This window comes from Patiria miniata, unplaced genomic scaffold (genome assembly GCF_015706575.1).
Source record: "Patiria miniata isolate m_02_andy unplaced genomic scaffold, ASM1570657v1 HiC_scaffold_1, whole genome shotgun sequence".
In the NCBI taxonomy this organism is placed as follows: domain Eukaryota; kingdom Metazoa; phylum Echinodermata; class Asteroidea; order Valvatida; family Asterinidae; genus Patiria; species Patiria miniata.
In genome coordinates, this window is record NW_024037047.1 from 3,451,956 (window position 1) to 3,479,843 (window position 27,888).

The 27,888-nt window shown below is 38.2% G+C and overlaps 1 protein-coding gene and 1 long non-coding RNA gene across 3 annotated transcripts; one reads left to right on the forward strand and one right to left on the reverse strand.

Annotated features, from left to right (window-relative positions):
* Positions 1–3,227: 3,227 nt before the first annotated feature.
* LOC119739402 lies at positions 3,228–27,841 on the reverse strand. 2 transcript variants are annotated; one of them, XM_038214459.1, is made up of 10 exons: positions 27,692–27,841; positions 22,951–23,100; positions 21,230–21,574; positions 20,239–20,580; positions 19,514–19,864; positions 18,821–19,078; positions 17,864–17,938; positions 17,471–17,545; positions 6,059–6,106; positions 3,228–5,315 (listed from the first exon to the last, which is right to left on the reverse strand). In XM_038214459.1, exons 2-10 carry the CDS (start codon positions 23,087–23,089, stop codon positions 4,453–4,455), a joined length of 2,496 nt encoding a protein of 831 aa, XP_038070387.1. In that variant the 5' UTR covers positions 23,090–23,100; positions 27,692–27,841; the 3' UTR covers positions 3,228–4,452. The 2 variants fall into 2 exon arrangements, with proteins under 2 accessions (XP_038070387.1, XP_038070308.1); XM_038214380.1 differs by lacking the exon at positions 27,692–27,841 and adding an exon at positions 23,340–23,495.
* LOC119739546 lies at positions 11,682–12,286 on the forward strand. The gene is made up of 2 exons (XR_005272596.1): positions 11,682–11,722; positions 11,965–12,286. It is a non-coding gene; the product is annotated as an uncharacterized LOC119739546 (long non-coding RNA).
* Positions 27,842–27,888: the final 47 nt, after the last annotated feature.

A 27,888-nucleotide genomic window follows, 5' to 3' on the forward strand; every position in this document is an offset into this window, starting at 1 on the left:
GGTCTTATCACTGATCGCTGACAAAATCAAAACAAAAATTTCATCGTACAAAACAGTTTCTGATTATTTCAAAGCTGGCATGTATTCATTGTATTATTAAAAGGAGGGCATACATTCAGCCGGCGTTCAAATCGAACAGCTTAATAGGAAATCGCCCTAAGCCAATGATGAAACCACTAATTGGCGTCTGTGATACGTAATATGTTTTCTACACGACAAGCGGCCACTCTAATGTAATGTTTTCGCAAAGTTACGTAAACATAACTTTTACAAATATGAAGAAAGTGAACAAAATTATTGCAAATATCTTTGGCAAAGTTTTGCTTTCAGTTTTTGGGGCTCAAGTCTTATTAGCCTTCACTCGAGTCGACTCGTGGTTCTGATTAGGGACTCGAGTCGAGTCATTTGCTCGCAGTGACTCGAGTCGAGTCGAGTCATTTACCCGTGGATAGGGACTCGAGTCGAGTCGAGTCACCCAAAAAAAAATGTGTATCTCGAGTCGAGTCATTGACTCGAGTCATTACAACTCTGGCTGGTCCCACAACCATGTTCGGGGCCAAGTTTGAGTGTACTATCGAAGTGATTACGTAAGAACTGCCAAAACCGGTCGTTGACACAGCAAAGGGATCAAGAACGCCGATGCAAACATGGCTACCACTTACTACACACTAGTGTATTTTCTGAACATTGTTGTGTTGCTTCGTTGGAACTTTTGAAAAGAGTGTACAGGCGTGCCCTGTATTTGTATGATTACAGTCTGTCAACGTAACAGTTGACCGTCGTGAGGTAGCATAATTATATTGCCCACTTTTCCGAGCATTATTTCTTCCTTTCGAACACAAGTGCAGCAGGTAACGATTGGATCAGTTGTGCATGGCATGATCCATCATTAGGATAAGTACTGTGGTCTCGCTTGCTATTACGTAGCACTTCGATAGTGAATTAACAGGCCGTCAGTTAGTGTGTCAGTCCGATGAGATAGGTACACAATGGACTGTAACTTGTAAGCAGGTCCTTTCGGACCAGCAAATACAAGACTTGGGGCCAAGACGAGACTTAAGCAAGCTTAATTCTCAAATGACAGCGAGCGAGTTCGTCGGTCAGTCAGGCACTATGTTCAAAATGTACTGTAGGCTGGCTCTCTGGGACCATAAAAACATCTCTGTCGCACCACACCGCCTGCATTATGTCATAGCCCCCTCAACGTCTACAAAGAGAAAGGCAACTTGTACACTTACGCATCGTCCCTATCTAGTGATTGATATTAATACAAAAGAAACTGCCTTAATTGCAACCATCTTAGAGGCAGGTGCTTTTGCTCCAATGGAAAACGCATGATGAGATCTTGTGCATTGATTATTACTAACGTAAAACAGCAAAAGCACCTTTAAGATGACTGCCAAATGCAAAAGATCTATGGGCTCTTGAACCGTTTTCACCATACATTCTCTGGCGCTCACGCAAATACTAGGGCTTTACAAACTTGAGACCTAAGATCATGCTGTAATATTGACATTTGCCGCGAGGTATTTTCAGGTTGCGTTCACATGGGTTTCTGCACACCCAGAATTACCAAGTTGGCCAAGTGGTCAGAAAACGCTATTTGTTGATCATGCATAAAGTCCTTAATAAAATGAGAACAAACTTTACTCATTCGGTAACTTGATGAAGTAATGTTAGCCTGCAGTTACTATGCAAGACTATTTTTTTTTTCAAGCATTAAAGTGCAAATGCAATGTGATTTTTTAATGCAATCCTTAAAAAAATGTACCTCTGTTTTTTTTATTTTACCTTAGGCCTATTTTCAATTTTCGCTTTGCCCTTTCAAAGGTATTTTGGTGGCTTTTTTTATGCTAATGTGAATGTAGGAGTAGGTGTCTTTTGAGAGACTCCGTAGTCTTCGTGTGAGACCGTGATTTAATCATTTCTATTGATAGCGTGTAGCGACATGTCACCGCTATTCATCCACATGTAGTGCAAATAGTTTCTTTGAGGAAAAGTAATTATTTAAAACAGTTTCGACGCATCAATCCCTGATACACTTCTTTGTAAAATTTTATCAAGGTGTGAGAATGTATCCTGTAACTGTTAGAGACGCTTTTATTGAACTAATAGTATCAAGAGAGGGGTTGTGTGGCGCATTAATCTACGTGTGTTTTGCCATCTTGAAATGTGATGTGCAAGACCGTCCTTTTCGGATCAGCTGTCAATGTGTGAGTACATCGAAGAATAGTTTGTGTCCCAGAACCTACAATCCTGGCCAAATCTCACTGGGCCCCCAACCCCCAGCCCCCGCTCAGTGTTGTCTCTTATTGCGCGGTGTGGGCTCCATCCCCTGAAGAGAACAACATTGACCGGGGGAGCGGGGGAGTTGGTGACCGTTGAAGGCTAAGGTTATTTCCAAGTGTCCCAACCATTTTGGCCGGGATTGTAGCTTTTGATGATAATATTCTTAGATTTATTGCAAGATTTGTGACTCATGGTCTCACATTATTATCCCTGATACTATCGGGCAAATCTAAAGATCATGTGTTGATTGGGAAAAAAAGAGTAATTTAGGATTCATTTGTCCTCTCGATCTGTTGTAAACTTTTGTGAGTGAATCACATGGTCGTACACGGTGACTGTTTCATGTCTGTAATTTACAGTGACTGTTGTATGTCTAATCTTAGCTTTGGTTTCTTACTCCATAAAATATTTTGTGTGATAGGTTGGCGAGTTTGATGCTACAACACAAATCAGGAAATTTAGGGAAATTTAGAGAAATTAAGGAAATTAAGCGACAGTTAGGAACTTAAGTGAAACTCAACTTAGATGAATAAATGTCAAAGGGAATTTTATTAAACATCATTGTATTGAGTTCAAGATAACAGCATTTCGTACTGGAATTTAAGTTACTTGACAATTGCAGACTATGATAATCCTATATAGCCTAGCTCCTGTAACACTGGTGTATTTATTTCATGTTATACTACTTGCCATTGTGGGCACTGATTTTTATTCATTTAATTCTGCCTTGTTTATAAAACCAGACATCAATTTAAATAACTTGATATTCCAATCTGAGTAGTGAAACTGTTTGCTTCCGCTTCCAATTATTATGTTTCTGATTTTTATTTATTGCCTCAGCGTCCTAAACTCATCATTTAGCGGACTTTCCTCCGTGGTGCACATAACACTGCCCCATGGTCTCCGCGATCAGTGCATGAATTTACATATTCGTGAACAAATGTGCGATGGCACTTCAGGCAGAAAAATCCATGTTACAGTTATTTTTGCACCAAAAGTGAATTTCCAATTGTCTTTGGTAATTCGGTTTTGTGTCAGTAAATGGCAGTAAGCCGATGAGCAAACCTTCATCTCAAATGTTTTGAATGAGCAGATGTTGGGGTTAACAATTTGAGCAGAAAAACCCTAATCAGAACAATGTCTGCCTGCAATGACATCACAGCGACAACGCCCTCAGTTGTCCGGAAAAGCATTCTAAATACTTTACGTGGTTCACTTTTCAATAAAATTTACAAAAAAGGGTGTCAAATAGTTTTCATATTTTTAAGGAGTAGAAAATTGCACTAAAAATTTACCTCATGGACCCTTTAATATTAGGAGCACATGTTGGAGGCCTGTAAAATATTCGCAAGCCGTCACCAAATATTCAAATTAAATAAAAAATCCTCGTTTACACAATGCAAACATGCATGAAAATCATCTGATACAAAATATGCATCATATGCAAATACGGTTAAGTTCGGAATCGATAATATATGTTTGCATACATGCAGTCGTGGTTACAATAACAATTGATTTGAACGATAAAATCAGGCCTACAGCTCATACTACAATTCAAAATCAAAAGCAGTATGGTGCTAAAGTAAACACATAAAACTACATGATTACAACATTGCTGTATGTAAAACAAACTAGTACGGTTAAATCGCCATCAACGACAAGCGGCCACTGTAACGCACGGTATTCTTAAAGTGACGTCAACATACATTTTGCCCTACAGTAAGTCATTGCAAATATCTTTCGCAAAGTTTTGCTTTTATTTTTTGAGACTCGAGTCTTATTAGCCTTAACTCGAGTCGAGTCTTCTGATTAGGGACTCTAAGGGAAAATAAGGAAAGGTAGATATTAATATAGATATCAACCTTGAATTAAAAATCATACGGATATACACCATCATAGCAAAAACATAAGCAAAAGGTACGATTATTGATTACAACTATTTCAGGATAATAATATACATGTGTATATTTTGGCTATAAAGCACATTGTTTGATTTGCAGTGCCGATTAATATATTACTGCAAAAATACACGTACAAAGGTTAATCATAAAGATATACACCATCTAAAGGCATCCATAAAAAGTACAGATTTATATAAAAGCAAGCTGCAATGAAGCAATTGTAGGCTTTGTCGTGTCACGCTTTCAATCTACGACTGAGGAATTATTCGGAATTGATACTCCTCTCAAAGAGATACACTGAATCGTCCGTATATACCACCATTCTGTCTCTGTCTATGAACTTTACCCCACGAAGACCAAGCGTCTCAACGATGATACTATGCTCCTGCGTTCCTTTCCCGGCGTCAAGTTCCAAAATCTGCAAACACTCACCGACTTCGAGGTGGTTCACCACAAACAGTTTGTTCTCCTGCACCGTGACGTAGCCAGAGTGGAAGTTTTCCACTCCCAATAAATCTGCGTCAATCGTGAACCTAATCTGAGGGAGAATCTTGCTGTTCGTGCTGCTCTTCACGATATTGTACTTCTTGACCGCCACGCCAGAGCTGACGAACAAGCTCTGTGACTCGTGGCGCGCATGCGCGTGCAAGAACGCCGGCTCCATGCCGATTTCCATGCGCGTCAGGCAGCCGCCTCCGTTATCAAACATGGAGACCGCCTTCCCGTTTCTGTCCCCCGCAAACACGAACCCCAGACTATCAACCGACATATCAGACAGCTGGACATCTGTATGTCTTACCCGCGTCACTGAGCCGAAGTTAGTGGTCTGTCGATTATGAATATCGTAATCAACAAGCTTACCTCTACTTAACCCAAACAGAAGCCTATTGGCGGTATGATAGGTAACACTACAGTAGCCCTCGTCGGAGAATGATTGGTACAAGTCAATAAAGCGGTGAGTGTAGTCCGAGTTAAAGCGATGCAAGCCTTGTGCATCGATGACAAACAGGCCGCCATCTTGGGCACAGACGACGTCTTTGATAGCCTGGAAGCCACTTCCATTGTTGTCATCCAAAGCAGACTGGGTGACAAACTCGCCCATTGGTCGCCATTTGTTTTTACTGTCTGAAATGTAAACATTCAATGCAATTACAACAAAAGTGCATTCGACTTTTGATGATCTAGGGGGTTTCAGGTCGTAAAAGGTTTAATCAACTTGACGTAATAGCAGCACCAAGGAAATGTTACCCCAAGTATGCGTCTCCACTTTTCACCATGTTCTATGTTATGCAGGGAGGACAGATACAGATTTCTCAAAAAAAAATGGAGAAATGTTTTTAAGATATTCCTAAATTACAACACCTTGGTGGTAGTGGCAAAAACGGCGTTGAACATATAGCCTTAGTTAAGAAATGGTGGGCATTTACACAAAATGGTTGAAAACCAGTTTGTCCGCACGCACGCATGTGTACTAGTATTATGAGATATGGTCATCGTTATTTCATTCTAGTGTGCACGCAGTGCTATTGTTACGACCATCTCTCACAGACGTGTGGAAAAACTGCTTTTGACCACTTTTCTGTAAATGGTCGCCGTTGATTAATTTAGGCTTTATTCTCAACGCCTGTTTTGCACCACATACAAGAAGATGTTGTAGTCTAGGAATATATTACAACAATTTCAGCATGTCTTTCAAATTTTGAGACATCTGAAAAATGTCTTAAAAACAGTGTAAACAAACATATGGCCACCTTATACGTTGATAGGTCAGAGGGCACCCTTTGTTACGTGATTAAGTCAGAGGGCGCCTTGTTCTATGTTAGGTCAGATGTGGTCTTTAAGGCAATTCAGCAAATTTCAATAAATACCTGTTATAAGGATGTCGGAATCTCCTCTGATCACAAGACACAAAGGACCTGCCAACAAACAAAGGAAAACTCACGTCACGCATTCATAACATCAAATTTGGAATTCCAAGTGTTCCTGAATATTTTACCTCAGCTGTCTAGAAAATAATGAATACAATGTATCGATTTCTGTAAGGGATTCGCAATTAAATGTATGCACACACTCAGGGGTTCAACTTGATCTTGGTATAACTTCAAATATATCCCAAGCATCTTAACAATACAAAAAACTAACTATTTAGTTGGATTGTACCAATCAGAGAGTATGACGTGGAGTCCGATTTCCAAATGAACTTTATTCAAAATGTGTGTTTGTGAGTAGCCTTGGTCAATGCTCTCGTGGTTATTCGTCCCGTACGCGGTCAATCGTCGGCATACATGTATATCCTCACGCGCTATGCACATGCATGTAAAAATACAGCGTGAACAGCGACCTCACGCGGCCACTATTTTTATATGCAAATCAGTTGGGGACGATCGAGAGCCTTCGTTCAATCGTCCATGTGAGATGTTTTGGGGGTGGTGCTCATTATGTTAATAGCCTTAGCTGACCTTAAATGTCGTTTTCTTATTGGTCAATCGTTGCGTGGAAACTTGCATAGTGAAACGTGGCACCGTACATAATCCATACACGTACACGTTCTGTGTCTCTGCACACGGCACCAATGCACAAAAACTGTGGTTCATGTCACGTCTGCAAAAGGCGTATAGCTGCAAATAATTTGATGACGTCCGGATATACCAAGGTGTTATTGGACACTCCACATATTAGCCCCGCCTACCCAGCTAACACATCACGTTGCCGCAACGTTGTGCAAAGTTGGAAAATGTTGTCATTTGGTAACGTGTCACGATGACATTCAAGCAACGTTGACACAACGTTTGACTGTATAATAATTGGTTGTAAAAATGTTGTATATCGGTAATTTGTACAACGTTGTACGAAAGTCATTATATGACATTATATTGACGTTGTATGGTGGTCGTTTCACAATCGTTGTAATAAAGTAATAAATATGACGTTGTGGTTACGTTGAATGTACGTGTTTTCATGACGTTGTTTTTAAGTTGTCAATGTTACGTTGTCAGAACGTTGTAATTTAGAATGTTTACAACGTTGCTGTGAGGATATAATCATGACGTTGAGTTAACGTTCCATCTACGTTATTTTATAACTTTTTTTTAGTTGTGAAAATCACATTGACACGACGTAGTTTGGTATTTCAAAACGTTGCTGTGATGAAATAATCATGACGTTGTTGTAACATTGTATGTGGGTACTTTCACAACGTTGTTGGTATGTTGTTAATCTCACGTTGTCATGACGTTGTAGATAAAAATTTACACCACGTTGATGTGTTCATGACGTTATGATGACGTTGCATAAAAGTCTCATCGTAATGTCGTTGTTAAGTTGTAAATATCATGTTGTCGTGACATTGCAGTTTGGTATTTTCACAGCGTTGCTGCTATGTTGTGAACGTGAGCGTTGCTGTAACGTTTTATAAAGGTGTTTTGACACTGAATTTAAGTTGCAATTATGCTGTGGGTTACGATCCATGCTGTTGTGGTATTGAAAAAACATTGTGATTAAGATTTACTGAATGTGAAGTGAACATAATGTTTTAATTAATAATGTTTTATTTGATAATTATTAACATTTGGGTGCCGCCTTGCATTAAAAATGTAACTCATGAAATTTTGAACATCATCATGTTTGTTTTGTCGTAGTAGGAATATAATGTTTCCAGATATTTTTCTACTGGTCTAAGATGGATGAGATCGTGGTCAAAGCGCGACTGTTTCCCGCTCATATTCATTGTTGTATACTCAATGTATATACATGTACATTTACGTTATTGCACACACCAACGTAACTTGAAATATGATTTCGGTTCTCAAAGAAAATATTACCATGGCGCATGCGCATCAGCAGAAATTCCACGTCCAGACCGCGTGATACCTCATTTGATCGCTCTGCTCAGTCGATCGAGTCAGCGATCTAGCAGCAGCAGCTCACTACATGTATAACGGTCGCCGACTCGCCGTCCTTAGCCATGGTCGCCAGGCAAGTTATTTTCACTAAACAGCATTTCTTAGAAGGTAGGAATGACATTTTCTGTATCTTGACTTCATTCTTGTGTCGAGCACGATCGCCATCCTCTTTTTTCGAAAATAAACAAAAGTAAGGGGTTAGGCCCCAAAAAAATAAGTCGGTCTCTGGTCAGCGAGCGCGTCGATTTTAATCATGCGCGTCAATCCTTTTTTTTTTCTCAAAAATTTTCTGCGGTAGCTCCAACAGCGCCCTGTATTGCCGCACCTCCTCAATTTTTTTTTACCAAAGAGCACCAAGGAATGGGAAATTGCACCAAGGCAAATGATCGAGAGCACCAAGGCAAATTATGGAGGACACCAGTGTACATGAGGACACCAAATAGCAAAATAGTACCCCACCTTGTCCGTACAATCCAAGCTTGAAAAAAAAAAAAGCCAAAAAAAAATTAAAAAGACACGTCCCCGCGTCAATTCCGGAACTTTGGTCTGACCAGAGACCAAATATTTTTGTTTGTTGGCCTTAGTCTTGCTTTTTTATCGAAATTGGGTTTAATTTGTCTCTTTTCGAAAATTAACAAAAGAAAGGGGTCAGCCTTGAAGTTTTGTCTTAATCGGGCATAATTTGTCTTTTTTTCCCGAAAATTAACAAAAGCATTGGGTGAGCCTTGCATTTTTATCTAAATCGGGAAAATTAGTCTTTTTTTCGAAAACTAACAAAAGTTAGGGGTAAGACTTAAATTTTTTTCAAAATTGGGCATAATTTTTTTTTTCAAAAATTAACAAAAGTAAGGGGTAAGCCTTGCAATTTTATCAAAATTCGGAAAAATTTGACTTTTTTTCCAAAATTAACAAAAGTAAGCGGTAAGCCTTGCATTTTTATTAAATTTGAGCATAATTTGCCTTCTTTTCGAAAATTAACAAAACTAAGGGGATAGCTTTGCTATTTGTATCAAAACTGGGCAAAAATTTGACTTAATTACATTATGAGATTAAATTTCATGAGAAACCATCAAACAACGAAAAAAGAGCATACGCCAAAAAAATTTAGTATTTTAAACGTGAAAAATACAAACCCGATGAAAAATGGAAAGTCAAGGCCCATGGAAAAATAATAATAAACTCGTTGTTTGAGCAATAACCCGAGCTCACCAGGTCAGGCTATATTAAGTTGTAAGTTCATCAAGTGATTGGTCTTGATGTCTTACATGAGGAGATTACATTTCGTGAGAAATCGTCAAACAACTAAAAAAAATCTTTCGAGAAAGGGCGCGCTGAATAAAACAAGTGATCTCGCACCGCCAAGACATAATACATCTGCACGCCGTAGAATATTTTAAGTTTCGTTCAATAGAGGGCGCGCCACATAAATAGTGGTCTCAACAACGCATCAACATGGATGCTGGAAAAATTGAACAAAAAGAACAAACTCGTTTCCGATGAACTACTCGAGAAATACGAAACGGATTCAATTGAAATTTGGTACAATTAGTTTTCACGATGTGTAGCAGAAGTGGTTTGAATGGCGTGAGAAACTGTGGCGCTATAAATATAATATGATCGTAACAATCTAGTGTTTGAAAAGCTAGAAATCCACGTTGACTTCCATTAGGATTGTATTGGTCGCGATTAAAACCCTGTATTGTTACGGTCATAATGGCTTGATTGTTTGACCTTTTCTTCTGAAATTAAATCTGTTCATGTTAAACATCATGACAAATGAGTGCACAAAATTCATTTTTATGTAACGTGTTTTTCCTGAGTTATTTAAACATATAGCTCGTCTGAGTGGTAAAAATTGAAGTACGCGTTTCAACTTCGCCATCCCTTTTTTCGAAAATAAACAAAAGTAAGGGGTTAGTCTTGCTTTTGTATCGAAATTGGGTTTAATTTGTCTCTTTTCGAAAATTAACAAAAGCAAGGGGTCAGCCTTGAAGTTTTATCTGAATCGGGCATAATTTGACTTTTTTTTCGAAAATTTACAAAAGCAAGGGGTGAGCCTTGCATTTTTATCTAAATCGGGAAAATTAGTCTTTTTTTCGAAAATTAAGAAAAGTAAGGGGTAAGACTAACATTTTTTTGAAAATTGGGCATAATTTTTTTTTTGAATAATTGAATTTCATGAGAAACCATCAAACAATGAAAAAAGAGCATACCCCAAACAAATTTGGTATTTTAAACGTGAAAAATACAAAACTCGTTTCCGATGACCTACTCAAGAAATACGAAACGGATTCAATTGAAATTTGGTACAATTAGTTTTCACGATGTGTAGCAGAAGTGGTGTGAATGGCGTGAGAAACTGTGGCTCTATAAATATAATATGATCGTAACAATCTAGTGTTTGAAAAGCTAGAAATGCACGTTGACTTCCATTAGGATTGTATTGGTCGCGATTAAAACCCTGTATTGTTACGGTTATAATGGCTTGATTGTTTGACCTCTTCTTCTGAAATTAAATCCGTTCATGTTAAACATCATGACAAATGAGTGCACAAAAATTCATTTTTATGTAACGTGCTTTTCTTGAGTTATTTAAAAATATAGCTCGTCTGAGTGGTAAACATTGAAGTACGCGTTTCAACTTCGCCATCCCTTTTTTCGAAAATAAACAAAAGTTAGGGGTTAGTCTAGCTTTTTTATCGAAATCGGGCATAATTTGACTTTTTTTTCCGAAAATTAACAAAAGCAAGGGATGAGCCTTGATTTTTTATCTAAATCGGGCATAATTTGACTTTTTTTTTCGAAAATTAACAAAAGCAAGAGGTGAGCCTTGCATTTTTATCTCAATCGGGAAAATTAGCCTTTTTTTCGAAAATTAAGAAAAGTAAGGGGTAAAAATTTCATTTTTTTCAAAATTGGGCATAATTTTTTTTTTCAAAAATTAACAAAACTAAGGGGTAAGCCTTGCAATTTTATCAAATTGGGCAAAATTTGACTTTTTTTCCAAAATTAACAAAAGTAAGCGGTAAGCCTTGCATTTTTATTAAATTTGAGCATAATTTGCCTTCTTTTCGAAAATTAACAAAACTAAGGGGATAGCCTTGCTATTTGTACCAAAACTGGGCAAAGTTTGACTAAATTACATTATGAGATTGAATTTCATGGGAAACCATCAAACAATGAAAAAAGAGCATACCCCAAGCAAATATAGTATTTTAAACGTGAAAAATACAAACCCGATGAAAAATGGAAAGTCAAGGCCCATGGAAAAATAATAATACACTCGTTGTTTGAGCAATAACCCGAGCTCACCAGGTCAGGCTATATTAAGTTGTAAGTTCAGCAAGTGATCGGTCTTGATGTCTTACATGAGGAGATTACATTTCGTGAGAAACCGTCAAACAACTAAAAAAAAATCTTTCGAGAAAGGGCGCGCTGAATAAAACAAGTGATCTTGCACCGCCAAGACATAATACATCCGCACGCCGTAGAATATTTTAAGTTTCTGTAGTGAGACGTCTTTTACGAGGCACCGTACAATTGGCACACAGCCCAGAAAAATGTATACAAACGCGCACTCACTGCCGTGAACGCGCGAACATCAGCCCTTTTCTGCCTGCACACCAAAGTGTGAGTATCGTGTACAAAACTTGTGCTTGAAACCAACATTTTAGTTTCAAATAAGCGAAATTTGTATTATCTTTACATTCTAATGTCACAATGCAAGTTCTCTGCTACCGCTGGGCTAGGTGTTAGTTTATTTCATGTTGACAAAAGGAGTGATTTTGGGGTGAATTAGTCTTCTTTATCTCAAAGTTTTAATCACCGTGTGTCACATGCTGATTAATTGCAATACGACTGTTTCATGTCAGGTGCAATATGGAGGCCTAGTTCACAACACAGCCGTACACTTGCCAGGCGTTCGGGGAACTTCGGGGAACCTGATTAAAATATTAGAACCAGTGAATCTTAGGAACCTCACTTTGAATTTGGGAACTGTAGAAATACAACCTTTGTGATTTAATATATTTTATCATTGGCAACTGTGTCACAATTTATAGAGCTAGAAACTGAATGTATTATCTGATCAATACTTTTTGTAACAGTTGTTTTTGTGAGTTTAAATTGAGATCATGTGTTAATTTAAACTATTGTAATCGATTTTTGTGAACAAGTTCATGAGACCAAGCATAATTTGACTCCTGTTTTGATTTGTTTCTTTTGATCTTGATATGTCCTTGGCGTCCTTAAATCTAATCATTTGAGCGGACCTCCTTACTGGCGTACCGCTACATTTCGTTCAATAGAGGGCGCGCCACATAAATAGTGGTCTCAACAACGCATCAACATGGATGCTGAAAATTGAACAAAAAGAACAAAGTCGTTTCCGATGAACTACTCAAGAAATACGAAACGGATTCAATTGAAATTTGGTACAATTAGTTTTCACGATGTGTAGCAGAAGTGGTTTGAATGGCGTGAGAAACTGTGGCGCTATAAATATAATATGATCGTAACAATCTAGTGTTTGAAAAGCTAGAAATCCACGTTGACTTTCATTAGGATTGTATTTGTCGCGATTAAAACCCTGTATTGTTACGGTCATAATGGCTTGATTGTTTGACCTTTTCTTCTGAAATTAAATCTGTTCATGTTAAACATCATGACGAATGAGTGCACACAAATTCAATTTTATGTAACGTTTTTTTCTTGAGTTATTTAAATATATAGCTCGTCTGAGTGGTAAAAATTGAACTACGCGTTTCAACTTCGCCATCTCTTTTTTTCGAAAATGATCAAAAGTAAGGGGTTAGTCTTGCTTTTTTATCGAAAGTGGGTTTAATTTGTCTCTTTTCGAAAATTAAAAAAAGCAAGGGGTCAGCCTTGAATTTTTATCTAAATCGGGCATAACTTGTCTTTTTTTTCGAAAATTAACAAAAGCAAGGGGTGAGCCTTGCATTTTTATCTAAATCGGGAAAATTAGTCTTTTTTTCGAAAATTAACAAAAGTAAGGGGTAAGACTTACATTTTTTTCAAAATTGGGCACAATTTTTTTTCCCAAAAATTAACAAAAGTAAGGGGTAAGCCTTGCAATTTTATCAAAATTGGGCAAAATTTGACTTTTTTTCCAAAATTAACAAAAGTAAGCGGTAAGCCTTGCATTTTTATTAAATTTGAGCATAATTTGCCTTCTTTTCGAAAATTAAAAAAACTAAGGGGATAGCCTTGCTATTTGTATCAAAACTGGGCAAAATTTGACTTAATTACATTATGAGATTGAATTTCATGAGAAACCATCACGCGATGAAAAAAGAGCATACCCCAAACAAATATAGTATTTTAAACGTGAAAAATACAAACCCGATGAAAAATGGAAAGTCAAGGCCCATGGAAAAATAATAATACACTCGTTGTTTGAGCAATAACCCGAGCTCACCAGGTCAGGCTATACTAAGTTGTAAGTTCAGCAAGTGATCGGTCTTGATGTCTTACATAAGGAGATTACATTTCGTGAGAAACCGTCAAACAACTAAAAAAAATCTTTCGAGAAAGGGCGCGCTGAATAAAACGAGTGATCTCGCACCGCCAAGACATAATACATCCGCACGCCGTAGAATATTTTAAGTTTCGTTCAATAGAGGGCGCGCCACATAAATAGTGGTCTCAACAACGCATCAAAATGGATGCTGGAAAATTGAACAAAAAGAACAAACTCGTTTCCGATGAACTACTCAAGAAATACGAAACGGATTCAATTGAAATTTGGTACAATTAGTTTTCACGATGTGTAGCAGAAGTGGTTTGAATGGCGTGAGAAACTGTGGCGCTATAAATATAATATGATCGTAACAATCTAGTGTTTGAAAAGCTAGAAATCCACGTTGACTTCCATTAGGATTGTATTTGTCGCGATTAAAACCCTGTATTGTTACGGTCATAATGGCTTGATTGTTTGACCTTTTCTTCTGAAATTAAATCTGTTCATGTTAAACATCTTGACAAATGAGTGCACAAAAATTCATTTTTAAGTAACGTGTTTTTCTTGAGTTATTTAAATATATAGCTCGTCTGAGTGGTAAAACTTGAACTACGCGTTTCAACTTCGCCATCCCTTTTTTCGAAAATAAACAATCGTAAGGGGTTAGTCTTGCTTTCTTACCGAAATTGGGTTTAATTTGTCTCTTTTCGAAAATTAACAAAAGCAAGGGGTCAGCCTTGAAATTTTTATCTAAATCGGGCATAATTTGTCTTTTTTTTTCGAAAATTAACAAAAGCAAGGGGTGAGCCTTGCATTTTTATCTAAATCGGGAAAATTAGCCTTTTTTCGAAAATTAACAAAAGTATGGGGTAAGACTTACATTTTTTTCAAAATTGGGCATATTTTTTTTTTTTCAAAATTTAACAAAACTAAGGGGTAAGCCTTGCAATTTTATCAAAATTGGGCAAAATTTGACTTTTTTTCCTAAATTAACAAAAGAAAGCGGTAAGCCTTGCATTTTTATTCAATTTGAGCATAATTTGCCTTCTTTTCGAAAATAAACAAAACTAAGGGGATAGCCTTGCTATTTATATCAAAACTGGGCAAAATTTGACTTAATAACATTATGAGGTTGAATTTCATGAGAAACCATCAAACAATGAAAAAAGAGCATACCCCAAACAAATATAGTATTTTAAACGTGAAAAATACAAATCCGATGAAAAATGGAAAGTCAAGGCCCATGGAAAAATAGTAATACACTCGTTGTTTGAGCAATAACCCGAGCTCACCAGGTCAGGCTATATTAAGTCGTAAGTTCAGCAAGTGATCGGTCTTGATGTCTTACATGAGGAGATTACATTTCGTGAGAAACCGTCAAACAACTGAAAAAAATCTTTTGAGAAAAGGGCGCGCTGAATAATCAAAGTGGTCTCGCACTGCCAAGACATAATACATCCGCACGCCGAAGAATATTTTAAGTTTCGTTCAATAGAGGGCGCGCCACATAAATAGTGGTCTCAACAACGCATCAACATGGATGCTGGAAAATTGAACAAAAAGAACAAACTCGTTTCCGATGAACTACTCAAGAAATACGAGACGGATTCAATTGAAATTTGGTACAATTAGTTTTCACGATGTGTAGCAGAAGTGGTTTGAATGGCGTGAGAAACTGTGGCGCTATAAATATAATATGATCGTAACAATCTAGTGTTTGAAAAGCTAGAAATCCACGTTGACTTCCATTAGGATTGTATTTGTCGCGATTAAAACCCTGTATTGTTACGGTCATAATGGCTTGATTGTTTGACCTTTTCTTCTGAAATTAAATCTGTTCATGTTAAACATCATGACAAATTAGTGCACAAAAAAATATTTTAATGTAACGTGTTTTTCTTGAGTTATTTAAATATATAGCTCGTCTGAGTGGTACAAATTGAACTACGCGTTTCAACTTCGCCATCCCTTTTTTTTCGAAAATAAACAAAAGTAAGGTGTTAGTCTTGCTTTTTTATCGAAATTGGGTTAATTTGTCTCTTTTTGAAAATAAACAAAAGCAAGGGGTGAGCCTTGAATTTTTATCTAAATCGGGCATAATTGGTCTTTTTTTTTTCGAAAATTAACAAAAGCAAGTGGTGAGCCTTGCATTTTTATCTAAACCGGGAAAATTAGCCTTTTTTCCCAAAATTAACAAAAGTAAGGGGTAAGAATTACATTTTTTTCAAAATTGGGCATATTATTTTTTTTTCAAAAATTAACAAAAGTAAGGGGTAAGCCTTGCAATTTTATCAAAATTGGGCAACATTTGACTTTTTTCCAAAATTAACAAAAGTAAGCGGTAAGCCTTGCATTTTTATTCAATTTGAGCATAATTTGCCTTCTTTTCGAAAATTAACAAAACTAAGGGGATAGCCTTGGTATTTGTATCAAAACTGGGCAAAATTTGACTTAATTACATTATGAGATTAAATTTCATGAGAAACCATCAAACAATGAAAAAAGAGCATACCCCAAATAAATATAGTATTTTGAACCTGAAAAATACAAACCCGATGAAAAATGGAAAGTCAAGGCCCATGGAAAAATAATAATACACTCGTTGTTTGAGCAATAACCCGAGCTCACCAGGTCAGGCTATATTAAGTTGTAAGTTCAGCAAGTGATCGGTCATGATGTCTTACATGAGGAGATTACATTTCGTGAGAAACCGTCAAACAACTAAAAAAAATCTTTCGAGAAAGGGCGCGCTGAATAAAACAAGTGATCTCGCACCGCCGAAACATAATACATTCGCACGCCGTAGAATATTTTAAGTTTCGTTCAATAGAGGGCGCGCCACATAAATAGTGGTCTCAACAACGCATCAACATGGATGCTGGAAAATTGAACAAAAAGAACAAACCCGTTTCCGATGAACTACTCAAGAAATACGAAACGGATTCAATTGAAATTTGGTACAATTAGTTTTCACGATGTGTAGCAGAAGTGGTTTGAATGGCGTGAGAAACTGTGGCGCTATAAATATAATATGATCATAACAATCTAGTGTTTGTAAAGCTAGAAATCCACGTTGACTTCCATTAGGATTGTATTTGTCGCAATTAAAACCCTGTATTGTTACGGTCATAATGGCTTGATTGTTTGACCTTTTCTTCTGAAATTAAATCTGTTCACGTTAAACATCATGACAAATGAGTGCACAAAAAATTATTTTAATGTAACGTGTTTTTCTTGAGTTATTTAAATATATAGCTCGTCTGAGTGGTACAAATTGAACTACGCGTTTCAACTTCGCCATCCCTTTTTTTTCGAAAATAAACAAAAGTAAGGGGTTAGTCTTGCTTTTTTATCGAAATTGGGTTAATTTGTCTCTTTTTGAAAATTAACAAAAGCAAGGGGTGAGCCTTGAATTTTTATCTAAATCGGGCATAATTTGTCTCTTTTTTTCGAAAATTATAAAAAGCAAGTGGTGAGCCTTGCATTTTTATCTAAATCGGGAAAATTAGTCTTTTTTTCGAAAATTAACAAAAGTAAGGGGTAAGACTTACATTTTTTTCAAAATTGGGCATACTTTTTTTTTTTTCAAAAATTAACAAAAGTAAGGGGTATACACTTATCTGTATTCGCATACGAGGTCGTGCGCTAGAAATCCAGCGCAAAATAAAGAAAAACATAAGCTTTTGCCGACGATTGAACCAAGGCTCGAGATCGTCCCCAACTGATTTGCATAAACAAATAGTGGCCGCATGATGTCGCTGTTCGCGCTGTATTTTTACATGCACGTGCATAGCGCGTGAGGATATATGCCGACGATTGACCGCGTACGGGACGAATAACGACGAGAGCATTGACCAAGGCTAGACTGTGAGGAGAAATGCAACTTAAGTTAGACGCACCTTCTTCTGCCCCGTCCGATACACCTCTTTCTTCGGTTTCCTTCGTCAGCATGGGCGAAATTTCTGTCTGAGCTTCTGTAAAAGACAATTCGAAACCATATAGAACTCAACATTATCAACATAGCAAAAGGATCGAAGGGTGTGATGTGACAGGTCGGGAACCATAATCAACCACAAATCTCGAGTCACAACAAGGATCTGATTCCTGAGCTTTATCAAATAATTATGTTCATTATAATCACGTCGGCAAGGAAACTGTATAGAACTTGAAGAACAAAATCTTTATATAGGTTTACAGTTAGGCTTTATATTACTGTGCAGTATTTAGGAATGTTCTCAGAAAAAGAAATCATACACTGAGTTTGTGTCAAGTGATACTTAGTTAATACTTACCAGTATTGTCCTCAGTTGAGGACATGGAGTCCAGTTTTGCGCTTAGCACATTCTCATCGGAATCAGCACATGTATCTATTTCAAAATAATGGAAAATTACAAAGAGCAATGAAGACTTCTCCAACCAAAAAAAATAGCATGTAACCGACAAGGTCTTTCAAAATTTAAATTAATTTCCAGGATGTGGACCACCAAAGAAAAGTCAAGGGTTCGGGAAAAGGTTTGTTTCAGCAAGAGTTGACAGGGTGACAACAAGTGGGAAGCAAAGTCTTCATTTACAAGATTGTTTTCCCGTTAACTCTATGTGTTGAGATTATAACCGTATCGGTGTCACATGAAATGTTGACTCCTGTGAAATCCGGTCCGTGTTTTTACCTCAAAATTATGGACTGTAGACTTCACACGTGACCTTTGTCTTTCCTAATTATCTTCATTACGGTAGCGCAATACAACCATCCTGTGAAATACGGACTCCTAGGAGGAGTCCTAGGAGTCCGTATAAAGGAGTCCGTATTTCACAGAGTCCACATTTCACACTACTCCGGGTTTATACCGGATATTAAGTTGCAAGGTAGAGCAGGTGAGATCTTACTCAACCTGCTCTCCCACCTTCGAATTCCACAACAAATGGATCGAGAACCCACCTATACATATAACGGTCTTAAGTCTATGGAGTAACAGCGCCCTCTCTTCCCTGTGCGCGAATCTAATAAAATCACATACCGCACGCACAACGCAGACGTGCCACCATGTAGACCTCGCTGCCATTTTGTAAGTGGGCAAAAAAATACTCCGATGTGAACACTTCAGGATTGACTGCAATGCGTGTCTTGTTGTTTTACTGTTGGTTCCACTTATAAATCCCCCCGACGATGCCTTGATTTACCGTGCTGACGTTATGTGTTGTGCGCATGTGCTTTGCACACTTTTTAATATAACTCTATGATACTGACCAACCTTGTTTCGTATTGGCCATCTCCAGGTCTGTTACTTCCTCGCCCTTTCGTTGACAGGGGAATGTAGCGAGGTCATCGATGTGAGTCTTGATGAATCTCCGATTCCTCGGGAAGATCAGAATAAACCAGAAGATGAGAAGATGAATCAGGAAAGCCATTATAAAAGTGAGAAAAATAACCATGGTCCACTTGCAGTCGCAGTCAGCCTGATTACTTGGTGTCACCGGGGAAGCTGATGTGGTAGCTACACTGTCATCACCTGAAGATAATTACAAAACATGCAAAATCGGATTAACGGCGTTACACCCTCGTGTTAGAATGGGAGTGAAGACCAGCTTCATTCATTAAAATGAAATTCCAATTACCAAACGAAGTCAGTGCTTTTGAGGGTAACATGGATTATGTAGCTTTGCAGAACCAGTGATATCGGAGTCAAAATTTGGTTTGAAAAGAAAGATTCCTGCAATCTGTGTGTATGTTCTGGTTTTGCTGTTGTACTTGATTTTGTTGCAACAATGATTGCCATCGGCAAGCAGTCACAATTTGACACTTTCAATAGTTTGCGTACTGACTGATTGTGTGAATTAGCTTTAGATTAATTGATAAATGCATGCAAAGTGTAATTGTTGTTTTTGTAGGTCAGTATACCTAATTCGAGACATGAGCAATATTTATGAGATACAAGTATCCTTACGTGTAATGTAGACATCTGACTTAGAAGTCTGGCCATTAATGGCGTCGCCGTAGGCACTGCACGAGAATTCACACTCTCCCTTGAATACAGCCTCTACAATGTAGAGCCTAGACGTCACATCATAACTCTGACCACTTGAAAAGTACGTCGAAGACTCGGTCTGGACGAAAGTGGGTGTGCCGTCCTCCTCGCAGTTCACAAGTGACCAATTGAGGGCGGGCTGGGGGTAGACGTCACGGATGGAGCAATCATACCGTGCGCAGTCTCTCTCGAGTGTAAGGGTCAGATCACATCTTTTCTGGTCCGTTGACTCACATCCAGATATCGAGGGATACTGCTGCTTTGCTTCAGCTGTTAACGACAATTTTACACAAGGAGAACATTCATTTCATGAATACTCAAAAACTCTTTATACATTCCGAGCTTGTTGAACGTTAACTAACATACCATCTCAATTCTGGGTAGTATGTGTAGAGCTTCCACAAATATAGTTATTTAAAGTTCGATAAATCTTGGAGCATTGCAGTCATCTAGGCTAATTGACATGACTGTAAGATTAGAGGAACCATATATCGATGAATCTGGTTGTCCGAAAAACGGATGATTAACCCCGTTCCAGAACGGGTAATGCATCTGTGCTTTCATAGGATTCCTGAAATGGGGCCACTGTTCAGTTTGTGAAGCAGCAGCAGCAATAACATTACAAATTAGCAACAAATGTTTACCTAACCAAGTAACTCGGACGCAGCCTGTCCTTAGGTCCATGCTTTTTTCGAAAACATGGCAGCAGTATCGCTCCTCTCGTCTCTCGAACTCATCCACCGCTAATCCATTACTGCCAACTTCCTCGTAGTTGTGAAACGTGAGCCTCTCGCCCCCAGAAAACATGGCGAAGATGATATCATGATTTTTGGTCGTGTCATTGTAAACTGACCAGTAGAGTGTGATGTCGGTCATGGCCGGTGCCTCTGCAAGAACTGGACATTTCACGATGTTGTCACCTTCATGACTTTGAAGGGTGGTTACATTGCTGGCTGTGGATTCACTTTCTCTAGGAAATGTGGTGTCTGTAGAAGGATACAACAACCAATCAAGCCATTAGAATAATGAATTCAGTGAATATCATTGTTTTTTTAATTTGTGGTCCTGAACTTGATGTAACGGTTTTGGTGAAATTATTTAGTTAGTAATTAGCTTTGAGTCATTATACAAATGCTAACTGCATTCTGAATTTAAGTAACCAATCCTTGGTTATCGGTATAATTGGTTATGCATAACAAACATTGAAATGAAGTCATCACAGATTAATCACGTCAAGATGAGTTGCTACAAGTCATCACAAGTTACTACAAGTAACCACGAATCAACAACAGACATTATAAAAGCTATTTATAAGTCAACTAGTACTGCGAACCATTTGAAAGTAAGCATAAGGCATCACAATCCAACACTAGCCATCACAATTCGGCACATTCACCACAAGTCAAATAATCATAAAGAAAGTCATCACAAGTTAATCAATCCACACAAATTATATTCATTCAGTTGCAGCCGGGTCAACACATGTCATCACAAGTTAACATTAGTCTTTATACGTTAACCATAGGCCATCACACGTTTACCGGCATTTGTGACTGTTGGAGTACATTGCCATCGAAATGTGATAGCATAAACTTGTAATTAATTAACGATTGCATACAATTTTCTAAAACCTACCTAACACTGTTACATCCAGATAGTCTTCCACAATTTGATTGGTAGATTTCCGCACGGTTTTACACCAATACCAATCGGTGTCATTCGAGTTCACCGGATCAATGATGATTCCGTAGGAAGTCGAAATCTGGTACCGGTCATCCTCTGCAAAGTTCAGACCATCGTTTGGATACGACTGGCGGAGGATGAGCGTTCGTAAGGCGGCGTCCAGACTCTCTCCTTTAAACCAGAAGACGATTGATACCGACTCATCAGGTCGAATGACTGCGCATGGAAGGTGGTAGGCGTGGTCAGTTTGGAGGTAGGCCTTGCGTTCACTAACGTACAGTGGACTCTCAGCTGCATCTGTGTAACGTGCAGATATATAAACAAGTTTCAGTTAAATATAAAACTCATTCAATTTTGGGGTGCTTGAGCAAATGCGCACAATCGAAATGAGGCGAAAGATTTTATGAGTCCTTAAATTATTGTTTTTTTCATTGACGATATGAACAGTTTACTGGGTGTTAATTTGTAGCATGTTGAATGGTACAGTGCCTGAGAAAGAGCGACCTCACTCGTTCTGTTCTAACTGTTATGTGTTTGTACAAAAATGACAAAGCTTATTTGCATTCTTATGTTAAGTTGACCTTCGTGCTTCACGTCTTCATTGACATGAGAAATTTAGTTCTATAGCCCACCATTTGCCACTTTACAAGAGACTCGAGCTAATATTGTACAATTTCATACTTTTCTATCGTAATATCGTATAATTGTAAGCTTCTTGTTCAATGTCTGGGTGTATGGTTATAGGGGTGTTTGCACCAATGTATAAATATGCAGACAAGTGACCCGGCAGCTACTGTAGATTCAATACTTTTTTCGGTCTTTTAGGAAGTCGTCCTTCAACTAAGCACACCCATTGTGATAAAACATTTCACTTATTTTTGTCACCTGTACCAGCTATAGCTGTTACCATCAAAATACAAAAAGTCAATAACAATGTGTTTACCCACGCGGAAATGACTGCACTGTGTACTATTTTGGGTGCATCCTTTTACCAAGTTGCTGTATTTCTTTGTACAGTCAATATATTCAAAAACAGACAGCAAGCCGTTTTAAATATTGTCAGTGCTCAGACCTTATCATTATTTCCAAGTAGGAACTCCATCTATATGTCATATGAAGTAAACGGAGTTATATGTTTTTATTGTGTGTAAAGCTTGAAAAGAACATTCTTTCTTTAAATGCTCCTGGCATATACAATATTTATTTCTGAGGCTTTCTCACTCAGGTTGGGTTTCATGTGGAGATCATCTAATTGATCTTCTCTTTATTTTGAAGAGCTAGATTAAAATCAGTGGAAAAAATATAGCTTCATAATCCTGCAAATCATGCATTGTGTGTATTTTTTCTTGTGCTCATCTGTATACGTCCACCATTATTACACGGTGTTCGGGTGTTTTTTTTTCCACAAGAGGACCGGATCCCCTTTGCCGTCCAGGTCCTCATATTGTACATAACAAAGATGACATTGATCCTTGTGTATTTCCTTTATACCAGCCTTTATATGAGAAGCACATTCAATATGTCTGAAAGTGCAGGCCTGTATTTTTCTGTTTCAAGAGCAAAGTGTGGTTCACCTTCTTGTTATTTAAATTCCTTGTATTTATTGTGTCGTCGCACAGTAACGATACTAACAACCGACTGCAGTGATTTTTGAAAAAAACATCGTTTCTTACCACTTCTTTTCTCTCTCCCAATTGAAACATTCATATCGCTGCCCTTCACTGGCATACCTCCCTCGATATTCTGCTGTGAGAATCCGGGTATCCTGTCCAGAGTACGAAGGATCACCAACAGTGCAGCCACAATTCTCATCTTGACACGATCTACAATGTGAACAACATAAAAACAGGTTTGTCATTCCGAAAGAATGTAGTCGTAACAACCTACCGTTGATATATATATATGTCAATCACCAGTAAGTGAGCATACAAGTTAGCAAATTATATTACATGTACACACGGAAATACTTCCATGAACATACTTGTAGGCATGTACAGATCTAGAAAACTAAATATTTCCGGCTTGCTCAATAAAACTAAAACCACTTGATGTAAAGACTCACCTTTGGTCAATACATGTAAACCATTCCAGTGGTTTGGGAGTATTAATTGGCCCTTTGTGAGTAAAACAACCACGCAATCTTTTTATATGATTCACGAACCGAGCCGATATTTTGGGAATTCCCAGTCTAGGCCGTTTAGCGCCAAACAAGGTCACGTTTTTGTATTATCAACGACGACAAAAGACGACCTTTGAATCCACTATGAAGTCTCCGCGTCGTGTGTGACTGTGTGTGTTTGTGCGAGGGGGGGGGGGGTTCAGGTTCTGTGAGCCGAGTGCGTACGTGTTCTTGGTCGTAGGCCTAATCGGCAACCGAGAATATTTCCGCGGGTCACTGAACTAGATTTGGAATACGCCCTCTTTAAGATTTTATGTTTTACGTAGGATGGACCACAGTATAACAATTACCGCAGGCACCAGTATTGATAAAATTCCAATACCTCCACCAAAAAAAAAAAAAAAATAATAATAATAATCAGAACTTTCACAGGCGTTCAAGCTGCACAGCAAAATGATGATCAGCATGCCATCTTTCATTTCTTTTCATTTTTTTGAGGGGTTTACAATTGGCAATTTTGGAGAAAATATTACCCAAAAAGAACATCCCAAAAACTGTTATGTTTCCCAAACTGCAAATTTGAAAGATACAAAATCCCTCCTCGACATGACGAAAAACGCCACTTTCGGACCCAATTGCATCCTAAATGCTCAGAATTGGAAGCCCAAGTCCAGGCCCGAGGTGCGCAGTGCCATATGCCTATATTTCCCCAATTACATATGGCTCTCAGAACTCAATAAAATAATTTGAGTGTATAACTTTTATTCATGAGCTCGGTGGACAAATTTTTTTTCCTAAAGCAGCCTACATGTACTGGTCATGAAGCGCGCCATCTACGTTCACGAACAGACTTTAGTGATTTTAGGAGTCTACGAATCCCGCCTTTGACTTCGAATCCAACGCAACATAGGAATCCTAAAACCTTTCAATCATTGGGCATTACGCCAACGAAGTACTGGCCTTGCATTACTTGTGCTGTAGCGGAACATTTACAGTTAATTGTTCAGTAGTTTGTCGCGTAGGCCTAATTAGGGGGCTTAAGCCAAAAAAAAGAAATTTGCGTCAACCTTTTTTTCCCCTTCAAATTAACACGGAAGTTACAACGTAATAGTAACCCTCTATTGCTGCACCTCCTCAAACTTTTGTACCAAGGAGCACCAAGGAATGGGGAAATTGCACCAAAACAGAGGATAAAGGGCAGCAATGTATAATGAGGACACAAAAAAGCAAAATAGTACCCACCTTGTCTGTACAGTTTAAGCTTGGAAAAAAAAGCCACCAAAAAAAAAAAAAAAAAAAAAAACCGCGTCGCCGCATCAATTCCAGAACTTCGGTCTGACCAGAGACCGACTACTTTTTCTTTTGGCCTTAGAATAATGAAGCTTTATTCTAAACCACAAATTCGTAACGTCCCATGTACCAAAGGCTGAATCCTTCAGTGAGCTTGAATTCATAATAACATAATACTTTGACAGTTAATTAACCCCCGTCATGACCAAAAAAACGATTTACACGAGTACTGTCATATATCTAATCTCATGGGTTTAAGTTTCTTTTCTTCCTTTGCTTGGATACACATGTAAATATTCCGCAATCATCAGGCAGCATGAAATTTATTTTTGCTTCTATTGAGAGCTTTTTTTCATTGATCGTTGTTTCTTTTACAGTAGTTTCCCCTTGTCTGTATATAAAACAAAACAAACAAAACAAACAAACACAAAGCCACCGTGTCTTGGGTATTTGCGCACCCCCCTTTTCTATCACTTTCACTGCATGTACATCATTATTTGTAGGTATTGATCAACTGCGTAGTTACATTGTCTGTATGTGCCTGTTTGCGTGTACCTTCATGAACAGGACTGATCGCATGACCGCCTTTCAGAGGGTTTAAGAAACAAGATGGAAATTGTTTTGTTTCTGAGCATAATGATTCTACTAGCTGAATTCCTGTTCGGTAAGCTTCATTAATAGATTATCTTTTTCATGCTAATACCTTTTTTTTGGTTTGATTTGGGGTCAAGCATTTGAAAGCCTTTCTTGAACAGCCACCGTCTATCTGTCGGGGAAATTCTTTTTTTTTTCGATACATGAACAACAAACTAAGAAACCTTACAAATCACAGTTCATCCCTTAGGCCCCCCCCCCCAAAAAAGTCTCCGGTTTCTAGTATTTGTCGCCGTAGCCATGTGCGTCGGCAAAATGATTTTTTTTTCAATAAAAGATGTCACAAAACCGCCAAACTCACTGGTTTGACAGGAATCCTGCTGCTGCATAATTTTAACGTGTTTTTAGATGGGGTTATGGTCGAGAATAAGCTTTATGTGGCCTCGCTAGACTCCCATACATTTGCACTAAGTTTAGTCGGGCACCACGGCAGTCATCAGCCGACTTTTGAAGCAAAACAAAAAACAAAAACAGGTAAAAAAAAAGGCCGCGTCGCCGCACCTTTTTGGGGGCAAGCTTCATACCAGAAACCGAAGACTTTTTGGCCTTATACCCAAGCTAACTGTTATCGTTACACTAACATCATTTCTAAACATTGCTTAAACCTCAGTCTTTGTAACAGGTTTTCATGGTAAACGTGTCTGCATTTCTCGGAGCAAAACAAATCCATATTTGTAAAAACTGGATTCTAGTATGGTACGGCTCAAGAAAGCAACCGCAGGCGAAGCCAAATCAAACTTATCATTGAGTTGAGAAGATGTTGTTAAAAGTTAAACGAAAATTAAAAGTCAGTTTGTCCCTTTAATTCAAATTGCTCTAGCATCTCTGGAAGTATTTGTTTCTCTTAATAAACTGGAGAGCATGCTGACCTTATGATCCTTTGTCGAGCGATTGAAGCTCACATGTTGCCGATCTGTTATCCAAAGTACTAAATTGATCGCAAAAGGTAATCTAGACCATGGTTTCATGAACAGCCTATACGATTGGCGGAGGATGAGCTTTCGTGAGGCGGGGTCCAGACTCATTCCTTTAAACCTGAAGATGATCGACACCGACTCATCAGGTCGAATGACTGCACATGGAAGGTGGTAGGCGTGGTCAGTCTGGAGGCTTACGGTAAGCCTCACGCTCACTGACGTACAGTGGACTCTCAGCTGTAGTGTGTACACGTACACAAATGTTAGTTAAATTTGGAACTCAAGGATTTTCACCTAAATTCGGCAACTTTGGGTTGTTTAAGCTTATAGTCAATGCGTATACACAAACGGAATGCGACGCAGAACCCATATATTGTTCCCGTACGTCCTTAAATGAATTATTGGTTTGCTGATTGAAGCATGCATGAACGGGTGACTGCATGGCACTAACTTCTCGTGGATGCTCATAGCTGCTTCTGAAACAAGTGTTTAACTGCTCTGGCTAATTCTACCATGATTAAGCCTTTATTTTAAACCTCTTAATTCAAGATGTTTTAAGTGCAGCCCTGTATTATTTGGTTTCAAAACAGAAATATGTAGAAAAAAATCCCATACAAATTCCAAAAAAAAAAAAATAAGTCGAACCCCCCCTACTGTAACCCCCCCCCCCCCAAAAAGGAGTTATACTGGTATAATGTTTGCCTGTTCAAAATATGGTACACCATTCTGTAATCTAGTATTAATAATCATCGAATTTGAACAGCGCCCCCATTGAAATATGTTAGCCCCCCCCCTATTTTTATTTTTGATTTTACGGAGGCCAAGTGTCCGGAGAAAAAAACCTGTGTACATTTTTAGAGTTTTTTGCTGATGAACCCCCCCCCCTGCGAAAATTCCTGGATCCGCCCCTGCACGTTGTTTAATTCTCACTGCTTATTTTTTCTATGCCAATTGAAGAGTCCGCATCACTGCCCTTCACTGGCATAACACCCTCAATGTTACGCTTTGAGAAACCAGCAATACTGTCCAACGCGGTAAGGATGAACAAGGATATAGCCACAACTCTCATCTTGAAGCAATTGCATCTGGGTATAAATTATGAACGATTCCAGTTTGTAAAAGTTTGTTAAGTACAAAAAAAAACAGTAAAAAAAAAATCAAATGTTTTTACCGATGGTTGTAAGGATATTTGGTCTAAATTTGTGCGAAGTAGCAGATCACCCTTTTCAGCGTTCTCGTAGATCATGTTAGACAATAACCTTCTTGCGAATGTGTATGTATTCAACAATAAATTGTTAATACATTAGCAAGAAACGACTATACATGAACACCCGGAAGTAATTCGATCCATTAACAGGCAATACAGTATGACTATAGATTTCCGCTTTCACAATAATATATTTCTATTGGAATCACTTGATGTATAATACTCACCCGTGGTCAATGAACGTCAAAAACAAGTCAGCGGTTTGAGGGGAATCAGGTCCAAAACAACCATAACGAATTCTGTCTTTGTGACTCATGAATTGGCATGCACCAGTGGGGGGATTTCCAACAGTGCAATTTGACCGCGAAGAATAGGTCACGTGTTTATCAACAGCAATAAGCCTTTGACCTTTTAAATGCACTTT